Source organism: Rana temporaria, chromosome 5, assembly GCF_905171775.1.
Source record: "Rana temporaria chromosome 5, aRanTem1.1, whole genome shotgun sequence".
Taxonomy (NCBI): domain Eukaryota; kingdom Metazoa; phylum Chordata; class Amphibia; order Anura; family Ranidae; genus Rana; species Rana temporaria.
In genome coordinates, this window is record NC_053493.1 from 377,538,020 (window position 1) to 377,554,375 (window position 16,356).

General features: G+C 40.8%; 1 protein-coding gene across 1 annotated transcript in view; it reads left to right on the top strand.

The window, feature by feature from the left end:
- Positions 1 to 16,356, top strand: part of LOC120941316 (fibrocystin-L-like) — a 292,358-nt gene that overhangs the window by 58,866 nt on the left and 217,136 nt on the right. Inside the window, exons 18-19 of the mRNA XM_040354641.1 lie at positions 1,524 to 1,681; positions 14,438 to 14,563. Of these exons, the coding sequence (XP_040210575.1) occupies positions 1,524 to 1,681; positions 14,438 to 14,563 (284 nt within the window). The remainder of the gene's footprint in view (positions 1 to 1,523; positions 1,682 to 14,437; positions 14,564 to 16,356) is intronic.

Consider the following 16,356-nt stretch of genomic DNA (forward strand, 5'->3'; position numbering starts at 1 on the left):
AAACGAAGTTTTTCCAACGAAATCATTAAAAACAACGTTGCCCACACACCATCGTTTTTGAAAAATTATGAACAAAGCACGGTGACGTACAACACGTACGACGGCACTCTAAAGGGGAAGTTCTCCTTTGGACTGCTTTTAGCTGATTCCTTGTTAGTAAAAGACATATCGTGCTTTTCTGTCTGTTACAGTGTGATGAATGTGCTTACTCCATTATGAATGGTAGTTTTACCAGAACGAGCGCTCCCGTCTCATAACTTGCTTCTGGGCATGCGCGGGTTTAAAACGTCGTTTTTGCCCACACACGATCATTTTGTACAACGCAAAAAACGACATTTTGAAAAACGACATGAAAAAATGCAGCAGGTTTCGATTTTTTTTTTGCCGTTTTTCAGAAGCCGAAATCTCTGCGATAACTTTTTGTAACCTTCCCCTAAACCAATAAGTAGAACAAGCTTTCTTTTCAGGTCATTTGAGAGTTATTTTGAGGCCCCCATGTTGCCACTCTTCAGAGGAGAGTCAAAGAGAACAACAACTTGCAATTGGCCACCTTAAATACCCGTTCTCATGATTGGATGCACCTGTCTATGAAGTGCAAGGCTTAGGGCCCTTTCACACGGGCGGATCAGTAATGATCCGCCTCCGTGTGTCCACAAAAGCTCAGCGGGCATCCTCTGTAAAATCCCCGCTGAGCTGTCAGCTGACAGGGCGGTCCGCGCACACTGTGCAGGGATCGCCCTGTCTTTCCTCCGCTCTCCCCTATGGGGGATCTGATGAACACGGACCATATGTCCGTGTTCATCCGATCCGGCAGACGGAAGAAAAATAGGATTTTCTTCCGTCCGCAAATGCGGATCTTTGCGGAGGCGGACAATTACGGGTGTCAGCGGATGACCATCACATAGGGACCCATGTATGTCCCGTTTTCATCCGCAACGGACGGATGAAAATGCGGACATACGGTCTGTACGTGTGAAAGGGCCCTAAGCCTACTTTGTTTAAAGGAGTTGTAAAGGAAAAAAATGTTTTGCCTAAAATTAATGTCTGCAAGGTAGACAGACAGAATGGTGTAATGATTCTGTTAAAAAACTAGTAAATACCCATTAAATTCCTTCATCTATATCACCTCCGGCATTCTAGTTTCTGTTCTCTCATTCACCTCCTGGTTTGCGGTGCTCGTTCATGTAAGAACTACATTTCCCAGTATGCATTGCGGCACGCCCAGTAATTCACACCTCCTTGAAGTCTCTAACATGTAGAGAGCGTCCTGCCACACAGATGTAGTTCCCAGGAGGGGTGAGCACGTTACTGACCACTGCAGTAAAGCCTCGCTTCACGGTGGTCAGTAAAATCAGACAAGCAGGAAGTGAACAGAACAGAGAAGAAATAGAGCAACTTCTGAGCAAAAACAAACAATGAGGAAGTGAAAAGAGGAATGTCTGCAGGTAAAGGATGCTTATTATGAAAAAAATAATTCCTTTACAACCCCTTTAATGTTTTCTTTGTGCTGTTACAATCCACAGGAGAATTCCCGTTACTATCATATGAGATTGTGTATGGAAACAATATGACTGTGGATATTGAAGAGCAAACAAAAGGTGTCCCAGACATGGAAACCTTCACGTTGGTGTGGGACGGTGTTTATTCCAAAGCTCTTTCCGTAGATGCATTAGCTGCAGAGGTAGGTTGAATATGTTTTATTATGGGGAGCTCCGGATCACCAGCCAGCCCTTTATAAAAGTAAGCAATCTTTATTGTCCACTCAAAAAACAAGCAAACAAAACAGTGTATCGCTTACTCCCGCAGGAGCTGCTGAAATGTTGCCCAGGTTCTTCCCCTGTGGATTTCCCTGAATCCGGGCACACATTCACAGTCATTCTTTGGCTCAATAACAAGTCTAGGGATGTTCTTTTTGTTGTTTTTATTTTGGAGTAACTGGGATAGGGTTGCGGGAATTGAGTGGGATACTACAAAATTAGAACTATATACAGTACAACTTGAGGACAGTAAACTCCTTTCTGAAAAGCTGAAGCAGAATTATTTGCATATAGCAAGCTGTGAGCTTGGCTCGTAGTAGAAGCGGTTAAATATAGACTTCCTTCCTTAGAGCAACAAGAGCAGAGTCCCTTCATAAACAATCAGACAAACTGGGCTTTTTAGGACACCAGCTGATGTCCTCTTTAACCACTTCCGGACCGCCCACTGTATATATACACAATGGCACATTGAAGAGGGATATCTCTGTTATGGCAGCAGCTAGCTGCCATAACTTGGGTATCCATCTCTTCAGTTAACGGTCTGATTTACGATAATGGTGGTTTTCTGCAGCGGATTCGCCGCTCTCCAGCGCCCTCTGCCATTTACCGGAACCGTCGGTAGCGGCGGAGGTGATCGGGTCCTCTCTGCTGCTCGGTATGGATACGAGTGAGGGGAAGATGGCCCCCACCCATCTCCATACCATAGCAGGGCGGAAGCGACGTCAAAACTTCACTTCCGCCCATAGCTCTTAAAGGGCCATTTTTTTTCTTCTTCAAATGACAACATTTTTTTTATTGCATTTTAGTCCAAATATGAGATCTGAGGTCTTTTTTACCCCAAATCTCATATTTAAGAAGACCTGTCATGCTTTTTCTATTACAAGGGATGTTTACATTCCTTGTAATATGAATAAAAGTGACACAATACATTTTTTAAAAGAACAGTGTAAAAAATGTAAATAAAAGGTAAAATAAATAAGAAAAGAAAATGTAAACGTGCCCCGTCCCGATGAGCTTGCGTGCAGAAGTGAATGCATACTTGAGCATCGCCCGCATATCAAACCACACATGTGAGGTATCGACACAATTGGTAGACTGAGAACAATAATTCTAGCCCTAGACATCCTCTGTAACTCGTTAGACCTCCTATGCACCCTGTCGAATTTCTAAACGTCACCTATGGAGATTTTTAAAGGTAAAGGTTTGTCGCCATTCCACGAGCGGGTGCAATTTTGAAGCGTGACATGTTGCGCATCAATTTACTCGGCGTAACAATATCTTTTACAACATAAAAACAATTGGGCTAACTTTACTGTTGGCTTATTTTTTTAATTAAAAAAAGTGTATTTTTTTTAAAAAAAAAGTGCGCTTCTAAGGCCCCGTACTCACGACCAAACATGTCTGCTGAAACTGGTCCGCGGACCAGTTTCAGCGGACATGTTCGTTCGTGTGTAGGCAGTAACGTACAGGATTCCAGCAAACAATCGTCGGCCAGACCGTTTTCCAACGAACAACTGTTTCCTGGTCTTGCTTTAAAACAGTCTGCTGGAATCGTGTCCGTCAGACATGTTCGGTCGTCTGTACACAAAAGCAGCGTACAAAAACCCTGCGCATGCTCAGTCCAAATGAGGAGACGGGAGCGCTCGTTCAGGTAAAACTCGCGTTTGTTTGGGATATGGCACATTCGTCATTAGAAACCTTTTATTCTAGCAAGAGAACAATGTCTTAAAAAGGCGCACTAAACCACATTTTCTTGCCTCGTTTTATTAATTCTTCTCTTGCTAGAATAACCCCGTTCTCTTGCTGATGCAATTTCAATAGAGTTGTCCCATACTGAAATGTCACATTTCTTGCTTGTGATGTAATCCTTTAATAATGTTTTCTATGCCAGACGTGTGTTTTGGTTGGTGGTCCTCCATAATTTATAGTAGTCATTTTTGTAAAGGAATGTGCATATTTTTTTTTTTTTTTTGTTGTTTCTAGTTATGTCATCATTTAAAATATTTTTTTTTTACATGTTTTTTTTAATTTTTTTTTTTATTTTTTTTTTTTGGTGTTTCATTAGAGAATATTAAACCATGTTGGCACACCAAATGTCCCCCCCCCCCCAAGGAGTGTGTCCTTTGTAAATTACCCATTGTATATTTATTAAAGGTTTTCTGCCTAATAATCCCCACAGTATAACAAACAATAGACATGTTTTCAAATGAAAGCAAAAAGCCTTTTATTCAGGCAAATGTCATCACAAAAAATAAAAAGAACGGCAGCACTAGAATAGATATCAAACTATATGCAAACTTGCATTTCCAACATGGTGAAGGATAAACTTCCAAGCCTCAGGAGCCAAACACAAAAATATGAAGCAGCAGCACACAAACAAAGGAACCCAAACTGTGGTAGTACAAACAAGATGTCCTTTATGTGGAAGGAAATGGAAGGCAGAAAATCAACGTTTCCTCCTCTTTCCAGCCTTCCCTCCAGGCAGCCTTCCAGCGGATCTAACACGGGGTCTTGCAGGTGGGGTCGATGTGGCAGCAGGAGGATGGTGTTCCGCAAGCCGGGCCGGGTCACATAGCCCAGTCTCTGGGGTCAGCAGGCCCCTCTGCATCCACCAAAGGACCTGGTTCATCAGGGCCTTTGCCAGTCTTCTCTGGTCCTCCTCCCCTTCATTTAAATCATGGGCCAATGAGGCACTGAAGGCCTCTGTGGGGTTGAGGGGGGCCCTCATGATGGCGCTTGCCTCCTGTATCATGCGGAGGCTTGCCTCCTCCACAGGCCTCAACTGCCTCCTTCGGCCTGATGGCCTCACCTGGGGGGGAGAAGACTGGCTGGTGGTGGTTCTCCTGGCCGGGGGGACCTGCTGCAGGCCACTGGGCCCAGCCTCCTCCTGGCTGCCACTGACCCCGGCCTCCTCCTGGCTGCCACTGACCCCGGCCTCCTCCTGGCTGACAGACACCTGAGGATCTGCCACCTCCTGGCTGATCTCTTCTTCCTGTGTGCAAAAAAAAGGACATTTTTTACAATTTCGCTAAATAAAACCACACTCATTTTCATGTTTTTCGTTTAGTATTTTCTGTTCATTATTACTTGAATACACTCTACTTCTGACCCCTGCAGTTGTCATCTCTGACACCTATTTGTCTGAACACCTTTTTTTTTGCTTTTTCCCAGCTTGGCTTTTTTTTTACAATATCTAATCATTAATCCACCACGAATTATTTACGCAAGAAATATAGAGGAAACTACTATACCTCCTCATCGAAGGGTGGCAGATCTGCATCTCTGTCAGCCAGGCCCTCTTCCTCCGACTCTGCAGGGCTGTGGTCATCTGGGGAAGGTCCGCTGGAAGGTAGCATGGAGGAAAGGTTGGAAGAAAGACTCGACATCGTTTTCCTGCCTTCCATTTCGTCCCGCAAAAAAGCCATCTGTTTATAATACCACAGTTTGGGTTCCTTTGCTTGTCTTGCTGCTGCTCCCGATTTTTTGCTTTTATTAGCTTTGTATGCTCTCCTGTATGTGCTTCTGAGGTTGGCAAGTTTATCCTTCACCATGTTGGCAGTGCATCCTGGCACCCAAGTTTGCATATAGTTTGCTAGCTCTTCTAGTGCTGCCGCTCGTACCTCTTTATTGCAATATAATGCGTGTTTGGAATTCCACAGGATGGGCGTCTCCTGATATTTTTGGAGTAAGGCCTCTATAGCTTCCTTGGTTTGTAGGAGGTCCATTGAATTGTTTGAAAAATTATATTTCTTTTTGAGTCTAGATTCCAAAAACATAAACCACAGAAAAATAAATATTCAAAAGGATCAGCGTTGACCTTGATCTAATATGTGTCTTCAAATTTATGACCTATATCTAATTACAAACACAGTCTCTCTTGTTTAAACAATGATTGGCAGCTCGGCCGCATTGCTTGTACCAAACATTGATTTGCTAGATGCAGAGCCATTGTTAACATTGCAGTAAATATTTTTAATATAGAAAAATAAACAATGCTTACAAATGACAGTATTCATCTAGGCACTCTTTCATGTGTAAATCTCATGCCCCTGACAATGGATGACATAAAAGACACTTCCTAATGACCTCTGTACAACCAACACTTGAACAATACTTTGCCTGATCTGAATACACCATTCAAAAACTTGTCAATGAGGTACAGCATTGTTCACATCTCTATTTTGTGAGGTGTCCAAAAGCATTTGGATACCAAAATAACATTGTGGTACCCCATAGACAGAATAGCTTAAAAAGGGTGCAACCAACAGCCCAAACCCCCATCCCATGTGTTTACATTTTCAAGGCCTCTGCTGATCACATTTTTAATTTCCTTACCTTCCTGTCTCTCGCTCCTCGTTTCTCACGCTCGCCTAATTACCGCGTAAGATGCGTAATCACGGCGTGCACCTTTTAAACACTCCGCGTATTTATTAAACCCCGCCCTCGTCACCTTTGCGAGGCCCCTAATCAATGAGTTTAGGAAATATGGCGTTAACTGTGTATGTTCTGGATGCGCTCGAAGATTCTCCGCGTAACCGACGTAAACACGTTGTTTGCATTCTCTACACTCCGCGTATGTATTAAACGCCGCCCTCTTCTCCGCCCATGGCGTAAGAATTCATCTTTTCCACGCCCATAATCTCTGTGGGAAAGGAAAGATGGCGATGTCACACGAGCGGGCACGATGCTCTCATGCCACAAGTGAAGGGACAGAGGCAGGGACGTCCCGATCAAGGCAAAGAAGATATAAAGCCACTAATATGCGGTTCCAGGAAATGGTGGAGTTAGTTTACATCATGCGAAAGAAGGACTATGATGGTGAATTAGGGCCATACAAGACCCCTAACCGCCGAAAGGCACATATTATGGACAAGGTGGCGAGGAGAATGCAGAGGATGTTTGGGATCACCAGGTCCAAGGAACAGCTGAGGAAACGATGGTCAGACTTAAAATTGAGGGAGCCACATCAGATGAAGAAAATACTTAAAATTCTGCGTAAAATTAAGTAAATATATATTGGGGTTGGGGGGGGGGGTGATTGTCTGCAATAATGTGTTGCCATGTATATTTCACCATCTGCCTCCTTGGCCTGCTTGTAATTTTAAAGACATGTTGTCATTTATTTTTTATGACCTAAATACCGACATATTTACAAATAGTGTTCTTAGTAAACAACGTAACATCACATAGTTTCTCAGAAAGGCTCGGTTATTCCAGGAACAACACACCTGGACATGGCTCACTGGCCAAAAACTTTGTTTGTAAACATTGTGTAAAAGCTAGTTCTAGAAAATAAAATTATGAGAATGGGAAAGGCAAACAGGATTCATTCTAAAAACAGTGGTAATAAAGCAGATGTTTTCACATCTGCAATGCAGAGCACCTGTGTCTCCCCAAATCTAAAATGGGTTTTGGTAGGGTCTCCCAGAAATACAGTTTAGGGGGGACATCCATGTGTGTCACTTTGCTAAAAAGGGGCAGGATCAGAGCTTGCCATAGAAGTAATTCCAAAATGTAGGTTTGGTGAAAGATAAAAGTAACTAAATGAAAGCATCTTCTAAGCAATGTGTGCGATTTATGCTCTCCAATATCTGTGTGCTGATGAGTCTACATTTTTTTTGGTTTATTTCAGGGGAAAGAAGTCGCCAGCATTTGGAGGAGGCAGAGAGGGCCAGACAAGGCCAAAATCTGCCATCTCAACATGTGGAGGAGGAGGAGGATGTGGAAGGAGAAGAGGATGTGGAAGGAGAAGAGGATGTGGAAGGAGAAGAGGATGTGGAAGGAGAAGAGGATGTGGAAGGAGAGGAGGAAGGAAGAAAGGAGGAAGGAAGAGAGGAGGAAGAAGTAATTTTGGACTTAGAAGTTATAGCAGATGAAGGGCAAGTGGCGGAAGAACAATTTGGCGAATTGAAAGAAGGTGGATTGATGGATGAAGGAGGAGTCCAAGATGATGGGGAAGTGGTGGAAGAAGGAGGAGTGATAGAAGATGATGGGGAGGTGGTGGAAGAAGGAGGAGTGATAGAAGATGTCGAAGAGGTGGAAAGGAGAAGCCCATCAGGTCAGTGTCACCCTAGCTTGATTCAAAAAAACATATGTAGATAGGCCTCATCGAAAAATAAGGTTGTAAATGCCATTTTTTTTTTTTTTTTTAGGGGAGGAGGATGGTGTGCCAATATTTTCACGTGCAAGTGCTGCTATAATTATTCAGCAGGTAATGGAGTGCAGCACTGAAATGCACAATATGCGTGAAAGGATGGTTGTCATGGAAGAGAATTTAACAAATGTCCTTTTGGAATGCTGCACGGAAATGGACAATATGCGGCAAAGAATGATGGTCATCGAATCTAATTTTAAAAACATTATTGACATGATGGGCCGTGTCAAAGACTGAAACACCCCCCGCCCATCCCCCGCCCCCACAAACATTTTTACAGTTTTAATAATGAATACGCCAAAATTTGAAGATACACACACAGTGTGCCAACATGTGCTATCTGCCATCACAGAATATCTAATGTCTGTGCTTTGTGGGTCCAACCCCCTCCTCCATCCTCAAGTAGTTGAGAGGAAGGGTTTGCTCCCACAGAACACAGACATTGATCACCCATGATGTCAGATAGCACATGTGGCCATTTGTCTGTTGAACCAATGACATTTGGCGAGTTTGCACTGAATGTGTGTATCTTCCAATTTTGGCGTGTTCCAGTGTGAAAGCACACCATGACTGACTGCTGTTGTGAGTTTTTATATTTTTTGAATTGGATTTTGTTACTTTTTGACCATGTTGAACATTTTGGGATACTATAAAGTTTAGACCATAAAGAATAAACAACGCCAAAAAATTTAAAATATATATATATAGAATTATAAATCTCTCTAATCACTGAATTTAGTGAAGTCGAGATTTGACTCCAAAATCTCACCAAAAAATTTACTTTTTGAAAAACACACCAAAAACAAAAAAAATGGTTAAAAAAATATTGTTTTTTGTGCATAAAAAATATGCCAAAAAAAAAAAAATTAAGGCGGTAAACACCCCACCAAAAATAGTCTATATATATATATATATATATATATATGTAAACAATAAATCTAACTATATTTGATAAACAAAAATGTGAACTTGTTAATAAATGTATAATCTGCATAATATTTTTGGTTGAATTACCTGAAAAAAAAAAAAAAAAAAAAAATTTTGTAGACTCCTAAGTACAAAAGCAGGGAGTAATGAAAAAAATATAAAATAATTTTTGGGGTCATGAACAAGCAAAAATTAAAATACTTGACCTCAAAATTTACAAATGGAGTTGCTTCTTATTTCTAGACTCAATACCCTGTTTGTAGATGAGTGAATACTGTGCAAAATGTGGTTAGTTACTAAAAGTGGAGAAATCAATTATGCATTACAATTGAAGAAGTTAGTTAGAGAACCAGGAAGACAGATAAAAAGAGAAAAAGCATTAATGACAAACAACTGTATAAAGTCCAATGGTCTAATTATTTATTATTTTTGAGAATATTCCTTTCTTTGGGGGCCGAATTAGAAAGAAATATGATCTGGCATAGCAATGGCCCCCCGACCCATGAAGTACTCAACATATTTGTCGCGTACCTCACGAGCTGATTGGGGGGCCAAGCCAGCGCGACCAGTGTCCAGCCCGGGAAGGGGATCTGAGGGTAGTCTTGCCTCAGAACCGATGTCGGGTAGGTACGTCTGGGAGTGCCTGCGTAAAAAGTTGTGCAAAATGCAGCAGGCAAATACAACGGTGTCCAATTTATATTCCGCCAGATGTATCGATGTCCTGAACAGGCGGAACCGGTTGGTGAGTATCCCAAAGGCATTCTCGACTACCCTCCGAGCCCTGGCCAACCGAAAATTAAACACACTCCTCTCTGAGGTGAGGGTCCTCTGGGGAAAAGGCCGCATGAGGTGAGGACCAAGCCCGAAAGCCTCGTCCGCTAGGAACACAAACGGAAGTCCTTCCACATTATCTTCATCTGGTGGCAATGCCAGACCACCAGCTTGGAGACGATCATAGAAATCAGTCCGTGCGAACACTCCCCCATCAGACATCCGGCCGTTCTTCCCCACGTCCACATATAGAAACTCATACTGTGCCGACACCACCGCCATCAACACAATACTATGATAACCCTTGTAATTATAATAGTAGGACCCCGAGCGGGGTGGGGGCACAATGCGGACGTGTTTCCCATCTATTGCTCCACCGCAGTTAGGAAAATCCCACCGCTGGGCAAATTGGGAAGCCACAGACTGCCATTCCTGTGGTGTGGAGGGTAGCTGTGGGGACAAACAAAAAAAGAGATTTAGTACTTTGTAACAAAAACATCCTACAAGCATCCTTGTGACAGTTCACAGTATTAAAATTGCATTTGAAAAATGTGCATGGAGAATTTGGGAAATGAAATATATAGGGCCACTTCATTAAGAGACTCCACAGCCCTCTGATGGGGACAATAAAAGTTTGAAGGGGGGGGGGGGACACAAAAACCAAAAAGTCCTGTTTTAAAAAATGGCAAGGTGGGTTTGTCCCTAGGATAGCATGCTGGACAGGTTAATATTGGGTAAGGGACAAATATGCAGGTAGGTCAAGAAAAAAACATGTAAAAGCTGATATCAACATGCATAGGGAGAAAAGGTAACGTTAGTTAAACACACAGCATATCTGGGAAATTAAAAATAAAGTTAGTTGGCCACATTATTACAGCCAGGAAACTTACCTTAATATACTCCTCATGCATAACTTTGATGATGGCAGCACACGTGTCCGGTATGATGACCCCAAGCGCCTGCGGAGAGATGCCTGTCGAGAACTTGAGGTCCTGCAGGCTCCTCCCAGTCGCCAGGTACCGCAACGTGGCAATAAGCCTCTGCTCGGCCGTGATGGCTTGGCGCATCACAGTGTCCTGCCTCGTGATATAGGGGGACAGAAGTTCCAGCAGACTGTTGAATACGGGGTCCGTCATGCGGAGAAAATTCCTAAAGTCATTAGGATTATTCTCCTGGAGTTCCCTAAGCAGAGGCATATGTGAGAACTGGTCACGCTGGCGCAACCAATTCTTGGTCCAGAAACGCCTCCGCCCCCTGTTTCTGGCCAAAGTACTGGACAAATGAACATATCCAGCAGCCATCCCATAAACAGCACCAACTCGCGAAAATTGACGCTGCTGCTCCATCATGGCTTCAAACCGGCCGGCTGGTCAGTCAAGAACACACTGAAACAGAAAGCACTCGCAAATCCAGCACTACCTGCGACAAACGCGTGACAAACAGATACGAGCGCACAGGATGCAACTGCTAAAGCAGAAACAACCTGCTAGCCTATAGCCGAATGACAACTACGTTACCGCAAGCACACGCACTGAACCCGTGAATACACGCTGTCAAAGCCTGGAGACCGAGAAGCGCGAATCAGCTCTAACCAAACCTTCACTAACACGAGCAAACCCGTAACTAGCAAAAGAGGAACAGAGGGCGGCGCCATTAAGTTTGGTCTTCCCCTTTATAGTGACGTCGTACGTAGTTTACATGCACGCGTTCCGGTACGACGGTAATTTGGTCCGCTGGTGTGTACACGCCAGCGGAACCAAACACAAATCAGCCTTGTACGCCGGAAACTGTCGGCCAGACAGTTTCCAGCGCACAGATCCGGTCGTGAGTACAAGGCCTCAGACTTTACAGTGTGACAAAAAGTATTGCAACGACTGCCATTTTATTCTCTAGGGTGTTTGAAAAAAAATGTATAAAGTTTGGGGGTTCTAAGTAATTTTTACTTCTCAGAAAGAGGCTCGGTCCTTAAGTGGTTAAAAAATCACACAGCTGACTCACTAGTACAAGAGCAGCAGATCCAACGTCTCCAAAGCCCTGTACACACAATCAGGCCATCTGATGAGAATGGTCCGAAGGTCCGTTGTCATCGGTTAACCAATGAAGCTGACTGATGGTCTGATGTGCCTACACACCATCAGTTAAAAAAAACGATCGTGTCAGAACGCGGTGACGTAAAACACAACGTCGTGCTGAAAAAAATGAAGTTCAATGCTTCCAAGCATGCGTCGACCTGAGATCTCTCACAGCTGTCTGTACTCACAAAATATCCAGGGACAGTTGGCTGCCTCCTTCCAACTTCCAAGCGACACCTTTCTCCAGTGATACCAGACTAGATCTTCAGCAGACTAAATAAATGAATCAATAAGTCCTTTGATGCAATGAGGAAAAGTCCCAACAAAAATTGCTAATATGTATTCCACCACCAAGTGATTGGTGTAGAGTCTTCTGTGGCACACCACATGTGGTAATCAGGGACTCTTACCAGATAGTAGGGACCACCTATCGCTAGGATGGTCGAATAGACAAGCAGAATAACCTCTGAAAGGTATAGGAGATAAGCCCCCCGGGGCGATGGAGCGGCAGACGGATCCTTCACTAGGGTACCCCTCACAGCGGGATATCCTGATCACCCAGGGAGAAGTTCATAGGAGGAAGAACAGGGCTCCAATAGTGTGATACCATTTAACAATTGTATTTATTAAAAAAGAAGGCCAAATGGCTACTTACAGGATATAAAATAAGTATGCGCATATAAAAAGTGCTTTGCCAGCAAACAAAAACGAAGATCCACTCGTGGGGTCACATGGGGCACAATGGCGTCAGCACGTAGCTCCGCCTGACATGTTTCGTCACAGGTGACATCTTCCGGGGGCACAGACAACGCACTGAACCATCACTATAAATAGATCATTGCAGCGAACCAAGCCCCGCTCTCACACGGCGGCCATAATGATTCCAAGCCTCCTTACCATTCAGCACTATCAATACAACCAAGCCTCCATTTCAGATATAGGGCTGGATGTTAAAAACACCATGTTAAGCCATGTTGAGCAGTAAGATGCCCATTCTTATGAAGAATGACACCAGAAAAAAGGTAATAAATGTAGTTTTATATCAATTAAGATCAAGTCAGAATAATAAATAATATTAAAAGAAGGCGGATAATACAATTCATAACCTTCAGGCAGCAATAAGCACAGAGAGGACGAAAACCTTTACAGGAAATACTCGATATTGATCAGAAAAGATATCCTAACAAAATGTGAAAGGGAAAAACAGCTTACAATCAACTTAAACATAATCTTAAAAATGTTAATAAAACAAAATACTACGTCTAAAACGTTTAACCCTATAGAGCCAACTCATCTCAAGTTTTGAAATTTCATGTTGCCTCGATCCCCCTCTCCAGTGTGATTTAAACAAAGATGTCAAAGATGACTCCAAGGCTTTTGATTTTGGTGCTTGGGGGGGTGATGGTTTGTCCGTAAATGATGGGTGGTGTGCTAGTTGCTAGGGTTTTTCTTTCGGTTTGCGTGGAGAAAGAGAAGTTCTGTTTTGGATCTATTAAAGCGGGGGTTCACCCTAAAACTTTTTTCTAGTATTACAATGTCCCGACACATTTCAATACAATTATGCCTATTTTGTTTTTTTTTATGCTGTACATACCTCGGTACAGCTAATTCACCCGCGGCTTCCGGGTTGCGAATCCCGCGGGAGTGGGAGTTCCTAACTTGCTGGTGATTGACGTGATGACCAAAAACGAGCTCCCCCCGTCGCGTAAGCTGCGTCACGATTGCTGAAAGGAGCCGAACGGCGGTGCGCAGGCGCAGTATAGCGCCGACTCACCGTTCGGCTTCTTTCGTAATCGTGACGCAGCTTATGCGACGGGGGGAGCTTGTTTTTGGTCATCACGTCCATCACCAGCAAGTTAGGAACTCCCACTCCCGCGGGATTCGCAACCCGGAAGCCGCGGGTGAATTAGCTGTACCGAGGTATGTACAGCATAAGGCCCCTTCCAGACGTACGGACGAACCGTCCGTTTATTACAAGTCCGTTTATGGGATTGCAGACATTAGCGGATGATGCATCCGCTAACGTCCGCAACCATCCGCGTCCGCAAAGATCTGCGTTTGCGGACGGAAGAAAACCCTATTTTTCTTCCGTCCGGCGTAACGGATCGGATGAATACGGACACACGGTCCGTATTCATCCGATTCCCCATAGGGGAGAGCGGAGGAGAGACAGGGCGGGGACCGCCCTGTCCGCCGACAGCTCAGCGGGGATCCGACGGACACACACGGATCGGATCAATTACGGATCCGCTCCGTGTGAAAGAGGCCTAAAAAAAAAAAAAAAATAGGCATAATTGTATTGTAATGTGTCGGGACATTGTAATACTAGAAAGTAGTTTTAGGGTGAATCCCCGCTTTAAGTTTGAGGCAAGTTTGGCAAGATTGACAGTTTTTTAATGAAAGCTGCGGATTTAATATTAAAACTTAAATTTTATATCAACAACCTAAAACCTACTGTACATGAGACGCTAGTGACTGGGGTTCATATACTTTCAGTGTATGTACATTGCAGGTATTTTCACACATTCTCAGTGTCCTTGTGCCTGGTCCTTTACAAATACCTGGCTCCTGTATGGTGGCGATTGGTTCCTGAATTCTGATTTCATATTTCCACCCTTGATTTCCCTCGGAAAGTTGTAGAACTGAATTGCAATTTTTATACAATAAATGCAACTGTTATTATTATAATTCTTATTATTGTTATTTATTTTTATCATTATAATTATTTTTATTATCAAGTTTTTGAATTTCTTTAGGTGCGATCAGCTATATTTGACATGCTTGGCGCCCAATGTGCGGATGTAATTGGCAATCAAAAGGAAGGCTTCTCCGTCAAGTACTTCAGGAACTATGACTCTGGATTCTCCTTGGTAAATCAACATGTTTATGTTTTATCTTTCTGAAAAAATGTTATCATAGTTAATAGACATGTGCAGAACGAAAACACTTGCTTTGTTTCGATTTGTTATTTAATTAATTTTGTTTAATTAAATTCGTTAAACTTGTTTAATTCATTTTCGGAAATTTGTTTCATTTATTAGTTTTCAAAAACGTTAATTCAACTTCAAATCGAATTATAATTGGTGGTCAAATTCGAATTGACATTCAAATTTATTCTATTCAAAATTTTGATTTCGGAAAACGGTTATATTCTTTTTGTTTTATTCTATTCTATTGTTTTTTTTCTATTCAATTATTTTCTATTGTATTCTATTATTTTCTTTCCTTTTCTATTATATTTTATTCTTTTCTAAGCTATTCTATTCAAATTCATAAGTATTCTATTTGAAAAATAAACATTTCAGAAGATGGTTATATTCTATTTTTATTCTAGTCTATTTTATTTTATTTTTTTCTATTTAACTTTTTTCTATTCTATTCAAATGTATTATATTCAAAATTAAAATAAAAAAAAAGGTTTAATATTCTTTCTACTCTATTCTTGTGAATTTGTTTTTTCTATTCCATTATTTTCTATTCTCTTGTTTTCAATTCTATTCTATTGCATTTCATTATATTGTTTTTTCTATGCTCTTCTATTATTTTCTGTTATCTCATTTTCTTTTATTTTCTATTCTATTGAATTGTATTTTATTGTTTTTTTTTTCTATTTTATTCTATTATTTTCTATTTTAATCTATTCTATTTGAATAATAATCGGCATTTAAATTCAAATTGGCATTCAAATTCAAATGTTTTCTATTCTATTGAATTGTATTTTATTGTTTTTTTTCTATTTTATTCTATTATTTTCTATTTTAATCTATTCTATTTGAATAAGAATCGGCATTTAAATTCAAATTGGCATTCAAATTCAAATGTATTCTATTCGAAATACGAATTTTAGAAGATGGTTATATTCTTTTTATTTTATTTTATTTTATTCTTTTTTAATATTCAACTATTTTCTACTATATTATATTATATTCTCTTATTTTCATTTGTTGTCTATTCTTTACTATTCTATTCTATTGGAATTCAAATTTATTCTATTTGAAATTCAAATTTCGGAAGATGGTTACATTCGTTCTGTTTTATTGTTTTTCTCTTTTGAATTACTTTCTAACCTATTCTCTTATTGTCCATTCTATTTTATTCAAGTTTATTCTGTTTGAAATTTGAATTTTGGAAGATGGCTATATTCTTTATATTTTATTATATTCTAATCTATTGTTTTTTTCTATTGTATTCTTTTTTTTTCTTATGTATTGTTTTTTAGTCTATTCCAATCTATTCTATTTGAACTTAAATTTATTCAATTTGAAATTTGAATTTCGTAAGATGGATATATTCTTTCTATTTTATTCTATTCTATTATATTGTATTTTTCTATTCTATTATTTGCTATGCTTTTATTTTCTGTTCTATGCTAATCTATTCTAGTAGTTTTTTTTATATTTTATTTTCTATTTTATTCTATTATTTTCCATTTTGGTATTTTATAGTCTATTCCTTTATTTCTTATTATATTATTATTATACACAATTTATATAGTGCCAACAGTTTACGCAGCACTTCTGATCTTTTTTTCCTATGCTATTCTAGTCTGTTTTACTCTATTCTATTATTTTATATTCTATCCTTTTCTATTCTATTCCTTTATTTTCTGTTATATTTATTCTATTCTTGTTTTCAAATTACATCTAGTTTTCAAAATTGTTTTCAAATTCGATTC